The sequence below is a fragment of the Coturnix japonica genome, unplaced genomic scaffold, assembly GCF_054131305.1.
Source record: "Coturnix japonica strain WE unplaced genomic scaffold, WE-NBRP24 Scf044, whole genome shotgun sequence".
NCBI classification, from domain to species: Eukaryota; Metazoa; Chordata; class Aves; order Galliformes; family Phasianidae; genus Coturnix; species Coturnix japonica.
The window spans coordinates 1132122-1150000 of NW_028188947.1; the positions used below are offsets into that span (position 1 = coordinate 1132122).

At 44.8% G+C, this 17879-nt stretch overlaps 1 protein-coding gene and 2 long non-coding RNA genes across 5 annotated transcripts; all 3 read right to left on the minus strand.

The window, feature by feature from the left end:
• Positions 1 to 1635: 1635 nt before the first annotated feature.
• On the minus strand, positions 1636 to 5435 carry LOC146752539 (obscurin-like). Its single transcript, XM_085531711.1, has 5 exons — positions 5173 to 5435; positions 4696 to 4962; positions 3444 to 3710; positions 2539 to 2808; positions 1636 to 1901 (listed from the first exon to the last, which is right to left on the minus strand). The coding sequence occupies exons 2-5, from the start codon at positions 4862 to 4864 to the stop codon at positions 1723 to 1725; spliced, it is 885 nt and encodes a 294-aa protein (XP_085387837.1). The 5' UTR covers positions 4865 to 4962; positions 5173 to 5435; the 3' UTR covers positions 1636 to 1722.
• A 739-nt stretch (positions 5436 to 6174) lies between these two features.
• LOC146752540 (uncharacterized) lies at positions 6175 to 12058 on the minus strand. Its single transcript, XR_014940586.1, has 4 exons — positions 11708 to 12058; positions 10338 to 10428; positions 7326 to 8212; positions 6175 to 6428 (listed from the first exon to the last, which is right to left on the minus strand). It is a non-coding gene; the product is annotated as an uncharacterized LOC146752540 (long non-coding RNA).
• A 1294-nt stretch (positions 12059 to 13352) lies between these two features.
• On the minus strand, positions 13353 to 17292 carry LOC146752541 (uncharacterized). 3 transcript variants are annotated; one of them, XR_014940574.1, is made up of 3 exons: positions 17195 to 17292; positions 15118 to 15294; positions 13353 to 13648 (listed from the first exon to the last, which is right to left on the minus strand). It is a non-coding gene; the product is annotated as an uncharacterized LOC146752541 (long non-coding RNA). The 3 variants fall into 3 exon arrangements; XR_014940575.1 differs by lacking the exon at positions 13353 to 13648 and adding an exon at positions 14336 to 15022; XR_014940573.1 differs by lacking the exon at positions 13353 to 13648 and adding an exon at positions 14336 to 15043.
• Between the last annotated feature and the right edge of the window lie 587 nt (positions 17293 to 17879).

Below are 17879 nucleotides of genomic sequence, written 5' to 3' on the forward strand. Positions count from 1 at the left end.
TAACACGGAAGAAGAATAATTTCTCATGGGGTCCTGAGCAGCAGCAGGCTTTTGAGCAGAGAAAACAAGAGATAGCCCGTGCCGTGGCCTTGGGGTCAGTACGGACGGGACAGGATGTAAAGAACATCCTCTACACTGCTGCTGGAGAGAAAGGTCCCACTTGGAGTTTGTGGCAAAGAGCTTAAGGAGAAACCCAAGGCCAACCCCTGGGACTTTGGAGTCGAGCATATAAAGGGTCTGAGGAGCGCTACACTCCAACTGAGAAGGAGATCTTAGCCGTGTACGAGGGGGTTTGGGCTGCTTCTGAAGTAGTTGGGACAGAGGTTCAGCTCCTTCTAGCACCTCGCTTGCCTGTGGCCCCCCTGTCACGGACACAGGTAGATTTTTGTTTAAACCATGACAACTACCCAGAATGCAGCATAAGGGAATTTTTGCCTAGAACTCCGGAGGACTATTTGTAACTCAGAAAGGTCAGAGATAGAAAGTTCACACTGATTTCTGGGTCACCAGCCTCACAGCATTTTTGGTTTTTAAATGATACATAAAGTTCTCAATAGCACTGCTCTAGTCGGTAGTTCTTTCCCTTTCCGTGCAGCTTGCTCTGTGCATGGCTTGTGAACCGCTATTCAGGTCAGACAGCTGCAGCCCCAAAGACCTGCCATAAATGTACAAATTCTACCAGGATAATGGCTTGGTAGTGGAGAAACAGGATGCGCAGTCATATGGCTCTCACACATACCTTGTACAACCAGCTTGGCTCTGGACTGGGCATCACCAATGTCACAGGTGTACACGTCACTGTCACTTTTCTCCAGATTTTTTATGCACAGCTGCAGGTTTCGTCCCTTCTGTGCCCTCTTGTATTTCCTGCCAGGCCTGAGCTCAGCAATGCCTTTCCTCCATATGACGAAGGATGCGGCTTTCTCGCTCTGACATGTAAAAAGTGCACTTCCACTTTCTTCAATTTTCACATCTGAAAGTTCCTTGATAAAGTAATTAGGTTTTTCTGGAAGGAAAAAAAAAAGGATGTGGGTGTAGGACAAAGGGATTTGTTACCCCAACAAGTCCCAAGCATACAGAGGTGTCTTGAATCTCCTTTGCCCTCATTTCAGAATATCACATAGAGATGCAAAGAGTCTAAGAAGACCACAGAGTCCACCCATTTACATAGGTTTGATAATTCCAGTAGATATCTGGAAAGTTCAATACCATTATACATGCGCTGTTAGGATCTCATCTGATAAACTGCATATAGTTTTGATTACACATATTCAATATAGACTAATTCAGATTGCCATCTTTTCTTGGCTCACTAACAACCAAGATCATAGAACCATAGAATGATCACAGAATCATATAGTGGCCTGAGAAGAAAAGGACCTCAAAGAGCATCTAGTTTTAAACCCCCTGTCAAGGGGCCACCAACCACTAGACCAGGCTGCCCAGATCCACATCACACTGGAGAATCATTCGGTTTCCAGATTATTTTAAGGAAAAGATTTTAATCCATCATATTTTCTGAAAACTAAGAATTGATCCTGCTCAAGGAAAGAGAAGAGAAAAACATCACCCACAGGCTGCAGATATTTACCTCGACTTCTCTACATGCCATCCCCAGTGTGCTTTTCAACTCACCTTGCACAGTGACCCTGGCTTTTGTTATGGAGTCCTCTGTCTCACAGGGGTACTCCCCACTGTCCTTGGCAGTAGAGTCATGGATGATCAGAATGGCCCACTTCCCTCCTGCTGCAAGTCGTACTTCTGGCTTTTTCTGATTGCTTTGCCATCCTTGTACCACCTGATGTTCAAATCCGGTTTTGACAGCTCACAGCTCAGGCTGATGTCCTGTCCTGCTGCTGCTGTCTTATCCTCCAGCTGTTTTGAAACCTCAGTAGGTTTTCCTGGAAGAAAACATTGCTTTTTGAGTAACATACAGTTAGGGTAGGATGCCTCTCTCAAAATACATGCATCTACATGCTGGAGATAAGTTAGAGAGGCACTTGCAACAGAGGCCATCCTACAGCCAGCAGTAATCTGCAAAGTACAGACAATAGAATTCCAGGCAGCATTTATTCTCTCTTAAATCTACCCAATTGAGGATGATGAACCATGTCTGAAAACTGCCTCTTTCTTCTCTCCACTCATCACACTGGGAGCCTCGGATGATGCTCTCAGATGCACATGTTCTAGATAGGAATTTGTTGTACAGCTAGATGATGTGAAGGCCATCCCTTCAGCTTATACTTAGAGGATATTTGCTCCCACAGTTCCCTCAACAGAGCATTCCTGATTTACTGTTAATGGAACAAGCTGTAGTGAGATGCCCATTTCCAACACTACCCCAGTGCTTTGGGTAGTTCTCACATTTGTGTAAAATGTTTCCTCCTTTTACTTATTTTTAAGAGAAATTCTCAGTGCTTCGAGGTTCAAGTAGAAGGTTGCTATTCACTTTAACCATATTATGAGTTAGCTCTCATGACAATCTTATCAGAAGACAGTTGAAGGAATCAGACCCCAGAATCTCTCCCATCTCATTACCTTTCACAGACAGAGAGGCTTTGGAGGTTAGACCACGGGCAGTAAAAACGACTTCCCCAGCGTCAGTAGGAGTCACACTTTTGATAAGGAGAGTATATTTCCGACTCACGTTAGAAGCTTTAAATTGCCCACCACTTTCCACTCTGCTTCCATTCAGTGTCCACTTGAACTCATCAATGCTTTCATGGGACGGAATGCATTCAAAAGTACAATCTTCTCCCTCCTGGATTTCAGTGTTTTTCAGCCGTTTGGTAATGCCACTATTCAGCTCTGGAAGGTAAGAGATAGGTTAGTATGAGGTTTATATGGAGAAAAGGCATTTGTGACTGACATGAGTAGCAGTACTGGTGTTTTAACTCAGGATTTGCAGAACATGGCTGTGTTCCTTACTGATGTATTCTCTAAGACATTCTCCACTCAGAATTACCAGAAAGCTATAAAAAAAAAAAGAGACGTGAATCTCTTGTCTTTGCTCTGGAAGAACTACAATTAGAGCAGCTCAGTCCATGGAGCAGAATGAAGATTCAATGAGCTACAGAGGGAACAACCTAACAGAGAGGACAACTCTAGGATGCTGCGTGAGAAAAAGGGTTTTGCCTATGACAAGAAATTAAATGTTTCTATTAGCTAATTTGTTACCATCCTACCCCTACTGGTGTTCAAACCATTTCTCCATTTTAGGGATGTTTAGAAAGGAAATATTTCCAGGACATTCTTGATGTGTTTGGTGATTTTCATGGTAAAATGAGATACATTTACATCAAAAGCAATGGGAATTTTCCAGACATCACTGTGCTAAATTGCAGTAATACACTTCTATTGTAGAAACTATTAAGGCTCGTGGGGGAATAGGTGTAAGACACTGAATGTGCTTTCAGCACTCCTTTACTTTCCACAGTACTTACCCTGAATGCCGACCTTTGATTTGGCAACATCACGGACAATATCACAGGTATAGAAACCTGCATCTGACTTCTCGAAGTCATGGATAAGGGGACATAGGGTCTTCCCAGACTGTACCAGCTCATACTTGTTGCCAGAAGTGAGCACAACACCGTCCTTCTTCCACACTGGTTTGACCTTCTCTTTAGAGACTTCGCATTCCAATTTAATCACACCCCGCTCCTCACCAAAAACATCATCCAAGGACTTCATGAAGACAGCAGGCTTCTCTGCAATTAAAAGGGCAAAACAGAACAATGTGATACAGAAGTTGAGACATTTCCAGTTGCTTTCAGATTTTTAAAGAGGGATAAATAAATCTTTACCAGCACTGACGACACCAATATAGAACCTAAAGCGGTTTCATGTCTGTTGACTGAATGCACTTTATGTAATTCTGAACTAATCAGTAGGAGAATACAGGGAACAGGAGGGACAGCCTGCATTGCCTTGGGTGGGACTGATATCATATGAAGTAATTGGGATGCAGCTCTTCTAAAGCTGGAGAGCCGGCATTGCCCTCACGTACAGCAGAGCTCATACAGCAGGCCTCAGGATTAAGAGGATGAGCTGCTGAACAATTTTGATTTTCCTGTTTTATTGACTCCTTTTATCTATCTTCTATTTCACACATCAGATGTTTATAATGGGGAAAAAACACCCACCAAATGCAAAAGAAAGGAGAAAAATGAAATCCTTCAAACTCTGGAGTGCATAGAGTAAAAGAGCTTAATTGCTGGGGAGATCAGATTAGAATCATAGTATCCTTAGAATTGGAAGAGACCCTTAAAGGCCATCTAGCCCAGCTCCCCTGCAATAAACAGGGACATTCACAGCTAGATCAGGTTACTCACAGCCTGGTCATTAGTCATCCCAGAGGCAAAACACACACTGAATGAGCTCTCCCTGCAGTCATAAATACTTGGAGACAACAGCATTGACACTGCATGGCACTGAAGCAGTAAAAGAAATTGCTCTTGTAACTCTTCTTGTGTTAAGGAAAATGATGATAAAAAGCAATGGAATGCTATGGCAGGACACCAAAACCATCCTCCTTCGTTGATATCTGCTGCAATGGAACCTTCCACTGGAAGAAAGCCCCTGATGTCTTGTCACCCCAGAGAGGTGAGCTTTAGAAGCAGGACTGCTGCACAATAGAATGAACTGGGGCTCCTTAGCATCTCTTATATCCAGGAGGGGTGTGATCAGACCCACCTATCACCTTCAGGCACGTGCTTTCTGACACCTTGTCTGACTTCACTGTCACTGTGCCAGCATCCTCAGGCTTAACCTGCTTCATTGTCAGTTTGCAGCAATTGCCAACGTTCTTGATGTCCTTGTAATTGTTGGTGTAAATGAGGTTGCCATTCAGGAACCATTCCATGTCCTCGTCATCATGGGACAGCTCGCAGGAGAAGACAGCAGAGCTCTCTTCTTCAATTTCTACATCCTGCAAGTGCTTCGTTACTTCTACATTGCGGGCTGTGGGGAAACAAGGTGAACTGTTACCACTGTTACTATAAATCATACTGGGATGTGGTAGAATGGTTGGACTAGACGATCTTTGTGTAGTATTCTCAGTGAAGATTATACATTTATAAAGTTAGCAGGAGAGAACGGCAGAAATCAACCTCAAGAAAAGAAATCTGAGGTGAAATAGGACATGTAAGAGACCACCCCCCCTGCTCTTACCTTCAGCTGTCAGCGTGGTTTCAGTCTCTGCAATTCCTGCCTTGCACTTGTACACACCAGCATCATCGGGCTTCAGCTTCAGAATCTTGAGCTCTGCTGAATGCTTATCCCTCTTGATCTTGTACTTCTCAGAGGGCACGATGGGTGTGTGGCCCTTGAACCATTTCACAACCTTTGGAGAAGGCCTGAAGTCACAGGACAGGATGACAGAATGACGTTCCAAAGCTGTCTTGTCCTCCAGCTTCCTGGTGATTTGTATATGGTAATCTGCAAAGCAGGGATGGAAGAGAAGAAAGGATGAGGACAATTGGAAGAAGAGGAAAGTCTCTTGCGTCTGCTCCATTTCAATTAATCTCATGTTCACAATGGTTTTTTGAACTATTATTGAATATTGAACTATTTGAACTAAAGATAAAAAAAACGATTGTCTATAGGGAATGCCATTGACTACATTTCTATAAAGTAATACTGTATATTATCTACCAAATGCAAGGTCCAGCTCTTGTTCTGTGCTTATTAAATTGCTCCAAATTGTTGAGGCTTTTATTCAAATAAGAGAGAGTTAAAAATATAACAAGTACTTTAGGATGTGAATGGATAATCTTACGCTGGGGACAACAGCGGACAAAAAGCCTGGAAGTTTCTTTCAGATGAAATCAATGAGAAATGGCATCAAACTTATGTCCTACCAAACTTCAACTTGTCTAGTTCTGAAATACAATTAATTTCACCTGATTTGACCTCTTTGGTATAGCCAAGGACAAAACCTCAGCTCTGTAGATCTGAATAGTAAGCACATCACAGCTATTCAAACAGATCTTTTACTGAGATGCAGCTGTCTCATTTAGTGTCCAACGACTTTGAACTGGAAATGGAGCAGACCCTCCAGACACACACACAATATTTCAAAGACCCCAGTGAAGGAAGGCTGTACGTTAATTAATTCTTCATCTTCATGATGTAAACCAAGCCAGGATATGTTACCTCTGACGAGCAGAGTTGCTGTGGATTTTGATTTGCCAATTGAGAACTGAATGGTGCTTGTCATATCAGTGGTGGTTTTCGGTATGATCAGCTGGTGGATGGTGCCTTCTTGCTGCATAATCAAGTTTCTGCCAGCCTGTAAGACTTCCCCACGTAGGAATACCACTTGGGAGGTTTCACAGAAGGAATGGATATCTCGCATTCAAATTTGGCTTCTTCAGGCTCAGTCACATCCTCATCACACAGCTCCTTTACTAGATTAATGGATTGCTCTTTAAGAAGGATGGAACAAGAGAAAGCAGAGATTTAGAAGGAATGTAAAATACCCTTACATTATCACCCTACTTACTCACGTCAGCATTACTGCACATGAACACTACACCTATCAGCACAAAATGCCTTAAAACGTCATTAAAAATAATAGAAAGAAAGGAATGTTGTTAAGAAGTCAGACAATAAGACTGACAACCTGAAGAGAGCCCAGATCTTCTGATTCCCAGTCCAACATCCAAATCAAACCATGACCTTCCCATACCGCTATCAAAATCCTCGCATTACGAAATGGAATATAGGTTCAATGAAACACGGACGTTGATAATTATTTTGGATAAATACAGCAACTTAGCTCTGAACAACAAGTTTTCTCCTAGTAAAGGTCTCTGTAGCTCAAATGTAATGACTCTACTTAGGAGAAATTCATTTTCCAGGATTTTCTTGCCCTTATAATTGTAACAGTGGCAAAGGTGGGGACTGAACTCTTGAGTAGTGTGCTAACTCAAATGTCTCCCTTTTCTTTATCACACTTAACATCATATATATACCTAGCATTGTATATATTAAAAAAAAAACAAACCCTGTGCTCTTTTCAAACATACAGAGAAAATGAAGAAAAAGTCAAGCTATGTTTTTATCCCTCAACGTTCAAACACAAATCTGAAGTCTAGAGGTAGAAAATCCACCACCTAAGAAAATAATCTGTTTTACTTAGCAAAAGTAAATTCCAAAAGAGAAGCTGCATATTTTGTGGGCAGAAAGGTAGGTAGGTAGGAGTTTTAATTTCTGTGAAAGGTTCTGGTGGTGTTTAACCTCCTTGACATTAAAGCAAAAGTTGTTGGCTGGTTTATAACATAAGATAATTTAAGCAAAATCGTCATCAGAAGCATAAGTACCTTTCACTGTAAGATGGGCACTTTTTCTGCTACAGATTTCATTTCTGCTGCATCCTTGACTTGGACACGTGTATAAGTCAGCGAGTAGCTCTTTCCTGAAGCAGAGAACCACAGAGTCACTAAGGCTGGAAAAGACCACTAAGGTCATCTAGTCCAACCTCCAACTCATCCCTACCAAACTGTGCTCTTGAGAGCAAACCCACAACTACACTTGGCTTCCTTGAGCAAAGAGCTCTGAGGCACATGGCCAGGCTGAGCATCATCCATCTGGTTTCACAGCATCACTGCCTGTTCTCTCATGTCAATGAAACCACCCATTCCCCCACATCCACATCCCCACCAAAGCGGAATCTAAACATGGCTTCTACAAGGACTGACCGAATGCGGCCACCGTCACCATTAAAGTACCTGAGACAGAAGGATCACACTCACTGTCAGACAAAACCTCTTTGGAGAGGTGAACTGACTGCCCTGGTCACCCCCACTTTGGAAAGAACTGCACTCATTTCCTACCTGCTCCTGGCAGTGTGGGATGGTGGGATAGCATCACACTTCCCACACTAAGCTTCCCACCTGTCACTTGTTCCACCCTAACCTCAGTCCCAAAACAAAAGGGGAACTCCCTTCTGAACAATCTTCACTTCATTTCAGATGTCTTATATGCTTGATCTCCAACCCACCCCCCACTCAGGAGAAAAATCCCCCTCTTACACCCTACCATCTTGCCGCATTCTGATGTTGTCATCAGCCTTCAGCTTGTCCTCTTTGTACCACTGGCTCTGAACCTCATCGAGTGAAATCTCACAGACAAAAGATGCACTCCCATATTCATTCACTTCCACATCTTCCAGTGCTTTAACAATCTTGATATCTCCAGCTGTGAAGCACTAGAGATATATTTGTCAGGGTATTTCCAGAACTGAGTGCAGCATCTTTTCCTTACACATATTTGCATAGAAAATAAGTAGGATTTTGTTTTATTCTAAACCATCATCCATTCCTGAGTCTTTTCTGTCTTCAACACAGTCAATGCATTATTGCCCTTGAACTTAAAGACAGACTTACTAGCTACAACGGAGCTCCCTGCAAACAGTCTTCATGGAAACCAGAATCTAATTTATTCTAAAACCTTCCAAGCAAAATTAAGGGTAGAAAAACAATAGAACTGACTGAATCTTTAAGGTCATTTAGTTCCAATCCCCCTGCTATAGGCAGGGACACCTCCCTCCAGACCAACTCTTCTCCTCAGGGTCAAGGCTTCTCTCAAATCATTCTCCTCTAAGCCTGTGCCTGTGCTTGGGATTGCCCTGACCCAGGTGCAGGGCCTTGTACTTGGCCACACTCAAGTTCATGAGGCTGCCAAGGGCCCACCTCTCCAGCCTGTCCAGGTCCCTCTGAGTAGCATCCCTTCCCTCTAGCACATCAACAGCACCGCTCAGCTTGGTGTCATCTGCAAACTTGCTGAGGCTGCATTTGATTCCACTGGCCATGTTGCCTACAAAAATGTTAAAGAACACTGGTCCCAACACCACCCTCCACCTGGACACTGAGCTATTGACTGCAGCTCTCTGAGTGTGACCATCCAGACAGTTCCCTATCCTGCAACTGGTCCATCCATCAAAACCATTTTTCTCCACTTTGGTGACCAGGATGTCATGCAGGACGGGATCAAATGCTCTGCACAAGTCCAAGTAGATGATGTCAGTTGCTCTCCCATTATCCACTGATGCTGTTACTCCATCATGAAAGGCCACCAAGTTTGTCAGGCATGGCTTGAATTTGAGGAAGCCATATTGGTTACCACCAATCACCTCATCTTTATTTTCCAAACTATGCCAAGGAGAACTAGACAGAACTCTACAATGTCGTGTCACTACAAACCTGTCTGAACCATTGGCTTCTCTGCATGCTCATCACTAGTCTCTCCTTAGCTTGTGTGCCCACAATGTATGGGGAATGTCAGCCACAAATCTTACCTAGGGGACATCTTTGCTTCAAAATCCCTTGAACATCACACAATCCCTTTTAACTCTCCAGGTCTGCACTTATTTATGTCAGAATCAGAACTTATTTCTGTTCTACTATTTCCCTTTCCTTCTGAAGGGCCTGGATACAACTTGGATTAACCTCAGGAGCAGAGTTCCTGCATAAAACAGCCAGGACTGAAACAGCAATCCAGCCTGGTTGCAGACTGAGAGAGAAAATGAGAGTTCACCACTTGTGAATAATGAGACTTCTCTTATTTCCCTGGGAAGTAATGCTCACTTTTTTACTTTGACGGAGCTCCTTCCCATCCTAGAAGGGAAAATATCAAAGTCAGATCTCCATTAGTCCTTCCATCTCTGCACTGAGCAAATGCAGCCTTCAGATCAATGCTTAATTCACCCACTCCCCTAGAATTAATGGAACTGTGCTTACTGGAACATATGCTGAAGCTTAAGCACAGTGCAGTGTTTTCAACATGTAGGAATGGCTATAGAACATGCAGAAATTCTGGCTGACCTATGACAGCTTAAAGCACTGCGGAGGACTGTTAACAAGCCCGTTTGGACATCACCTTGAATAAATGACGTTATCCTCAAGTAAGGGAAGGAACAGCTGAGCACTGGGGAGGTACACAAAGTGCCAGAGCAAATTCTCACACTGTCAGGTGCAAAGAAAACTGAGATTTCACCCAAAAACCCAGTTCACAACAAGGCTACAAAATCCTGGCTGAGAATTTCTGTGTTAGAGTTGAAGCTCAAGACTGTACTCCAACCAACAATATTTTGTGCAGCAAGACCTCAGGAGTTCACAAGAAACCCAAAACAAACTTCCATTTCAACTTGATAAATGAACTCAGGACATAATAACAAAGAGTGCTGATCTGGGCAAGTAAAAGAGCATAAAGAGAAGAGGGCAGTGCAAAAGCTATCAAGCAAAAGCTCAGACTCGCATCCCTTGGAAGTGAAATTAAAGCCTCTCATTCATTTCCAGAGAAGTCAGAAAGGAAAATACCATTACATGCCATACCTTGAACCACTTGACGTCCACGTTGAGCCTGGACAGCTGACACTCACCTCTTTCAGCACCTGCTACTGGTTTATAAACACAGGTTTTGGCTCTGAGGGAAAAAAAGAAAAAGTATTGACTGAGGGACTGAAATGAGACCATCTTGCAGCTTTGTATGCACAGGTTGGAACAGGTTTAGGTTACCACTTGTGCCCAAACTAATAGCCTTCACTAGAGAATATCAGCTATTCTGTTGAAACAAAGTGTCAAATCTAGGCAAGAAAGAACCTAGGAACTGAAGGAACCAAGAGGGTCCTTGAACACCAGTCCCATGGTTGCAAGTCACTATGCAAACATATTGAACCCAAAAGAACATCTGACCTGCAGGCAACCAAAACCTGAGTTCCTTTTACTTAAGACCCACTGTGAAACATCAAAACACATAAACATGTGATAGTTACCCCTGGGCAGCCTGTGCCAGTTAATTCTGGGGGCAGACCTGCCATTATGAAATATTATGCTAACATGACAAAGAGAGAGAAGAAAAGCAAAATTAAGACTAGCTGACAAGCCTTGGCAGGAAGTTCTTTTCTCCATAAATTTAGTCCCATTATTCAATTCTGTTTGGAGCTGTCTCCATGCCTCTCTGGAGTTTGGTCTTTGAGAAGAAGCAATTAAGTAAGCTCTCCAGTGTCAAAGTGCATACACTACTCTAGGGATTTGTTTTTTCTCCATGGATCAACAAGTGTGACAAGCAAGGAGAATATGATGAAGAGCCTCATGCATACTCAGTGTAAAAAAGAAAAAGGCAATTGTTGCTGGGAAGAAGGTTCATTTGCATTTGTGTCATCTGCAGAGGGTACTGCAGAAATGGAAAGTCTTCCACTGGAGCAAACAAAGGGCTCTCATTTATTGCAATCAAGGCCAAGCGTGTGGATCTCAGAGATCAGACCTACACCCTGAAGCAAAACAGACTTTCCCTGCGTGGGAAAGTTCAGTTTCTCTCTACATCTGTGTAAGAAAAAGCCCACCATGGAATGACAGCTAAGTAAACATCCCTGTGACTCTTCACAGGTCTCTTCTACGTTTGGGATCACTGCTACAAAAAGAGCTGTTGACATCATCTCTCATGGCCACCCTGACAGAAGAGCAGGAAGGCTGGGATGTTCTTTTTCCTATCTTTCCCTTGACTTCCTCTATATCTTAGGGACGAATCACAGGACAGAACACAGAAATCAAATGGCTCTACAAAGCAGATTGGCCAGTTCAAGTCAAAACAGCCACTGAAAACACCCCAGATGCTGTCTGACAACAGCTGGACTGTCGGGGAGTCAGGTGAATGCAGTCTGCTGGCCCTGGGCTGGAAGAGGACAGCCCAGACTGTCACATACCTTTCACTGAAAGCTGATAGAGCATTTTATCCCCCTCACAGATGCACTGATAACTTGCAGCATCATCCATTGAGTCATTGTGAATTTTCAGGGTGTGTTTCTTCCCCACAATGTGCAGTTCATATTTTTCACTGGCCTTGAGCTCCTTCCCATCCTTCATCCACTCCACAGTAGCACCTGTGTCTGAAAGCTCAGCCTGCAGTTTGGCTTCCTCACGCAGCTGAGCGCAGATCTTTTCTACATCTTTGCCCTTATTGGTAAATCTCACTGCAGCACCTGTCAGGAGCAAAGGCCTCGTTATTTCAATTGATATCAGGCTAACGTGGTCAATGTTTGCTGCAACATCTCTGAAAAAGTATCACCTTTTGTTCCTGCACTCATCATTGTGTCAGTGCTGAGCAATTCAAGATATTTCATTTGGTCTTCTTGCAGGATTTAGTAAGTAAAAATCAACCAAACATCTCCTTCTACTGATTAAGAATGCTCTAAACATGCTTCTGCAGAGGTTTCCACCCAATGACAAACAGCTCCTCCCATCATGAATGTTTATTTGTTCTATTTGGTCACGCAAATCTGATTGAAAGAGTTATTATTGGAATGATTGCTCCCCTACTTCTAAACTATTCCAGTGCAATCAGAAAGGCTGTCTGAACCTGGAGCTGAAAGTACTGCTCCATGGTGATGCAGTGGTAAACCTGCTGACTGAATGCACTGGCCAAGAGCTGTGAACTGCAGACATTCATCAGCTGGCATGAAGCAATCTGGTTCAGATACCAAGCAGCTGGGTAGACTGGCTTACCCTACACTCAGTGCTATCATGTTTAGGTCATTACCAGGACTCACGTCAGTCCATGGGATGCAATTTCAGGTATTTGGTACAGTCAGTGAATGCCTGCAGCCCCAGTTCTAATCATCAGATCACAGCAACTATGCATTGACTGTAAGAGGAAAGGAGAAGGATCAAAGCAAATACCTCTCACTCTCATCTTGGTGCTGACATCAACATTTTTGGCAACAAATTTCACTTCTGCTCCATCATCGTTCTTGGTGACGTTCTTTATGATTAGGCTGTGAGTAGTTTGGGTTCTCTTGATGATGCAGGTCTCACTTTCCTGTAAGACTTTACCATTGAGGTACCAAGTGCCGCAACACGTTGTTGTAAGGTCAATAGTAAACATGGCATCCCCTCCAGGTACAGCTTCACCAGTTGTTAGGGGGGATTTCACAGCCAGGACTGGGTCTGAGGAAGAACAACATGTTTGTCTTAATGCTCTTTAGATGCAAGTCTGGTATCTCATTTAGAGATGGAAGATTAAATCATAGGTACATTTCTACTTCTCCCTTTGCATGAGTGCTGGAAGAAGCACTTCTGTGCTTAAGGTCTGTTACAGAAAGTTCTGCCTCTTGCACATGTGAGATATCAAAAGATAAGGATATTCATCTCTCTGTCACAGAAACATAACTTGTATCACTTTAGTGGTAGCTGGAGGTTGATATGAGATAGGAGAACTAGGAATAAAGGAAAGCCTTTGGTGTGTTAATGCACTACTATCCTTAAAGTCAAAGGAAACATCTTTAGGGAGCCAACACAGCTGCTCAGCACACACTGACCCATTTCCATTGGGGTTTTTGTTCTTACCAAGGTGCACGCTCCCTGGGAATTCCAGAGACGGGCTCTGTCCATGCGCATTGACTGCAGACACTCGGAACTGATCATCAGCCTCTTCAGACAGATTGCTCACCGTGAACTCTGGGACGGGGACATGAGACTCGTGGCACCTCACCCACGTGAAGCCAGTTAGTTTATTGGGTTCCACATGTAGCCATGGATTGGAATGGGGAGGTGCATCTTCGGAGGGGACCATGCCAGCGTCACTGAGGTTTCTGTTTTATTTTTCACCACGGGGTCAACTGGGGGCTGGGTGGGAGGTTTTCTGGGAGCTGAACAGAAATAAATACAGAAATATTAGCATAAGGTCATTTAGGCTGGAAAAGACCTTCAAGATCAGCAGACTCAACTTTCAGCATGACCTACTGAGTCCCACCATTAACTACTGTGCTTCCTGAGGACATACATGACAAGCTTATCCCTGTAGGTATTTGCATAGTGAATATATTCACCCTCTGGTTGCTTTGGAACATTTTACAGGTTAAAATCCCATCAGACTTTTTCACTGTGTGCAGCCACTGATACAGGCAGGAGGCTGGGAATTACCTGATGGGCTCTAGTTACAGACTACTGACACAGTAAAGGATTGATTTCATTTCATTTTGGCCATCAGAAAGTTTGGTGTCTGGTTTCAGTCACCCATCTAGACTCCAATTATAATCATATGGAGAACAGCACATTTAGGAGAACTCATCTCATCTTAATAAACCTGAATGAAATCACAGAATCATAGGATCATGGGAGGGCTTGGGTTGGAAGAAACCTTCAAGATCATTAAGTGCTAGATGCCAAAGGTCCCACTAACATAGCATGAAGCCGAAAGCTAGACGCTGGTATCAGATCTCCTGACCTTACCATCAGAAATTGAGATGTCATATTTTGCTCAGAGGTGCCTGCTTGTAGGAGGGACAGCTTCCGAGCTTTTTCTGCTCCAGGAACCAGCTCGAGCTTCAGAATTTAAACAGCAGTCAGAAATTAAACTGAGCTTTGTCACCTCCATCAAATAGATGTGGTTGGGTGGTACAGCTTTCCAAATAACTTAGAAACTGTCACAACAATCAGATGCCTACCTTTAATTTTTAACTTGTTAATACATAGAGCTTAATAGTATCAGAATGCCCCAAGCACTTCAGATAACAGGACAGCTGTAAACCCTTCTTTAAGGATTCCTTTGTTTAACCACTGAGTAACTGTAATTCAGTGGTGCTGGTGGGAGAAGGGAAGTCCTAATCTTCCCAGATGGTGAATAGAGTTGATGTTCACATGCAGACTGGTGCTGAAGCAGAGCCAGAAACCACTCATTTGGGAAACACAGCACCAAGAAAATAATGTGAATAGCTTCATAAAATCAGGCAGCTTCACCCAAATTTCATGGCAGGTCCATTATTCTTCCTATTTTCAGGAAGAAATGTTTTCCCTTATTCTTGTAGTTTTATTTTCTTTTCCTTTCCAGCAAGCAGCTTTGTAGCTTACAAATTGTTTTCTAATCACCTCCTGGTGTGGACAAATCACACAGGTTTGACTCCATGTTTTACATAGTTAGCATTTTATATTTGTTCCAGTATGGAACTGTACAGTCATAGAATGGCCTGGGTTGAAAAGGATCTCAAAGATCATCCAGAATCACACAGAATCACAGAATCCTTCTGCAAAAGAAAACACAAAAGCTACAGGGACTTGGAACTTCTTTGTATATCGAGATCAGAAAGAACTGAGAAGTTTTCAAGTACAAAGAACTTACTTTTCCAGATTGCCTTTTCCAGACTGCTGTTCCAGCAGTGACAACAAGCGCAGGCAGCCCGGAGGACATCGCAGACATTGATGATCGGCTGGCATGGATCAGCGAGGATGAGTTTGGGCACAGCACAGCTGGCAAGGGATGCTGGGGTGGCTGCAGCAAGACAAGAGCTCCTCCAGCCTGAAGATATCCATCACCAGAAGAAAAAGGACAGGGTGAAAGTAAGGAAGACGCGCAGACGAGAAGAGCAGAAAGGGAGATGAGGAAGGAACTTGGTGCAGTGGCAATTCTGGGGGAGAAATTGTACTCTGATAATGTTACACTCTGAAATTCAGTGTTGCAATTTGGAGGAAGGAATTATTGGGGTGGGAATCTGGGGGGCCATTGTAATACCAGAAGAATTTTACAGAGCAGCAGCCATGCATCAAGAGAAGGGCTTCACAGAGCAGCAGCTGTGGAGGGAGAAACAGCATGAGAACCAAGGACACCTCTAGGAAAAGAATGAGTAGCTTGTGGCTTTCAAGGGGGATCTTTGACCAGGGGTTGTTATTGCGGTAGCTTTCCTCCAATTGGTGTCTGTGGTTTTTAAACACCCTCGTCTGTCTGCTATAAAAGCATGGCTTTTCGGGCAGTCGATGGACGCAGCCATATTTAACCATACTGCTGTCTGGCTGTTTGTCCTAGCACGCTGACCTTTTGCCTTCAGGTTTGCCAACTACTGTCTCAGGAACCAGAGTTATTAGGCATTATCCAGGTTATCTTGTGCTTCTACTATGTTAATAGATTGGATGTGAATCCAATGGGGTCTGATGTTACCAATGGTGCTGGAATCTGCGGGATAATCATTGAATGTATTAGCAATGCTCGGTTATGATGCTATTACCTCTCTTATATCCAACTAATTTGGATTTTTCAAATATGACCACGCATCACTTGAGAGGAAGGCGCACGCTCATAGAACTGAATGGGAGAGTTGATTTCATTTTCCAAGCAGGTGTTCCACTTGGGCTCTGTATCACGCACTGGCCATGCGGATATGGAGTAAAACTGGAAGAAATCCCTCAGACCCTGAATGCAGGAGAGAATGTGTGGTGGGTGAGAGAGGAAAGGTGCACTTTGAAGCAGGGGACGCCCTGCTGGCACTGCCTGCCGCATCCACCACCAACACGGTTTGCTCTTTATCCTGCTCCACAGCTGCTGCTCTGTCAAGTCCTTCTCTTGATCCATGGCTGCTGCCATTCTTCTTGGATTACAACAGGGGGCTGGGAGGTTTTTGGCAGAGGGAGGGAAGTTGATTGGGGGTGGGAGTTTTAGAGGGTGGGATCAGAAAGGATTGTTAGGGTGGGAAATGGTTGGGAATACTGTCATTTCTTGACTGTTTGCTATGTTCAATTATTAAATGTCTTTGCTATATTTCTGCCTGCCTGCAGCCGCTCCTTCAGTTACAAAGCCCACCTCCCCAGGCCCCCGGGCCCACCTTCAGGGCAATGTGAAAGGGCAGCAGAAAGGGCAGTGTCCCAGATCTGCCACCACCATTGGACCCATCCCTCCCCTCCTCAGTCAGTTCTGCGTGGGAATGGAGGGATGAGAAAGGGGGATGGACGGGAATTCTGGGAGAGCTGAGTGGCTCAGCCTGGAGTGGAGGAGGCTCACTGCCATCCCAGACACAGCCATCAGTCCCCAGGTGCAGAGAGGACTGAGCCAGGCTGCACCCTGCAGCACCCAGCAGCAGGATCCCAGTCTGAGGCCTGCCTAGGTCGTGTGGCTGCGCTGCAGGCTGAGCTATGGAGAAAGCCCCACTTGGAGATTTCTTCGCTCCCTGAATGTTCCCCCCTTTCTCCATCTTGCTCTGCTCCATCCCCAGCCGCAGCCCGGCGTCCCCGACATGTTGCTGTGCTTGCAGAGCTGGACTTGGCCCTTGACCTGTACAGGCCCCTGTCCCCACCTGTCGGATATCCACCTTGCCTTCTCACCCCTCTCTCTAGATCCAGTTCATGCCCCATCTATCTCACCTCCATGTCCCACCTACGTCCTCTCTACGTCTTTTGGTCTCCCCCAAACCACCCTCACGGTGCCTTACCTCCTGGCAGGCTCAGGGAAGGAGCACCCGGTGCCCTGAGCCCACAGGCCCAGCCCTGCACAGCACTGCACACAGCACTGTCATGGCGGCGCCCGGTGCTGCCGCACAGCATCCTGGGAGTGGTAGTTCCTGCGGGGCCTGCAGCTCCCAGCAGGCCCTGCAGCTCCCAGCAGGCCCGGGCGAGGGCAGAGGGGAGCAGTGCTGTCAGCCGGGAGCTCGCCCAGAGAGCCCGATGTTCGGAGCACTTCACACCAGGAACTTTGGACTAGGCTGCTTCTGTCCACAACGTCCCTGAGCTGCTCAGGAAGCACAACTGTCTCACCCTCTGAGAGCTGGGCTGTGCAAAGGAGGCTGCAGTTGCAGGCTCAGCTCTGCCCTGTTCCAGCAATGCACTTCCTTACAACTGGAGCACTGTCACGCTTGCTTCTTGCTTCAACGGAGCAATCGCCCACCGCTTTGCACACCTCTGTGCTCGTGCAAATGGCCACCACCCCATCCCTGCACACACACACACACACACACACACACACACGTTCCACCCCATCCCTGCACACACACACACACACACACACACACACACACGTACCACCCCATCCCTGCACACACACACACACACACACACACACACACGTACCACCCCATCCCTGCACACACACACACACACACACACACACACACGTACCAC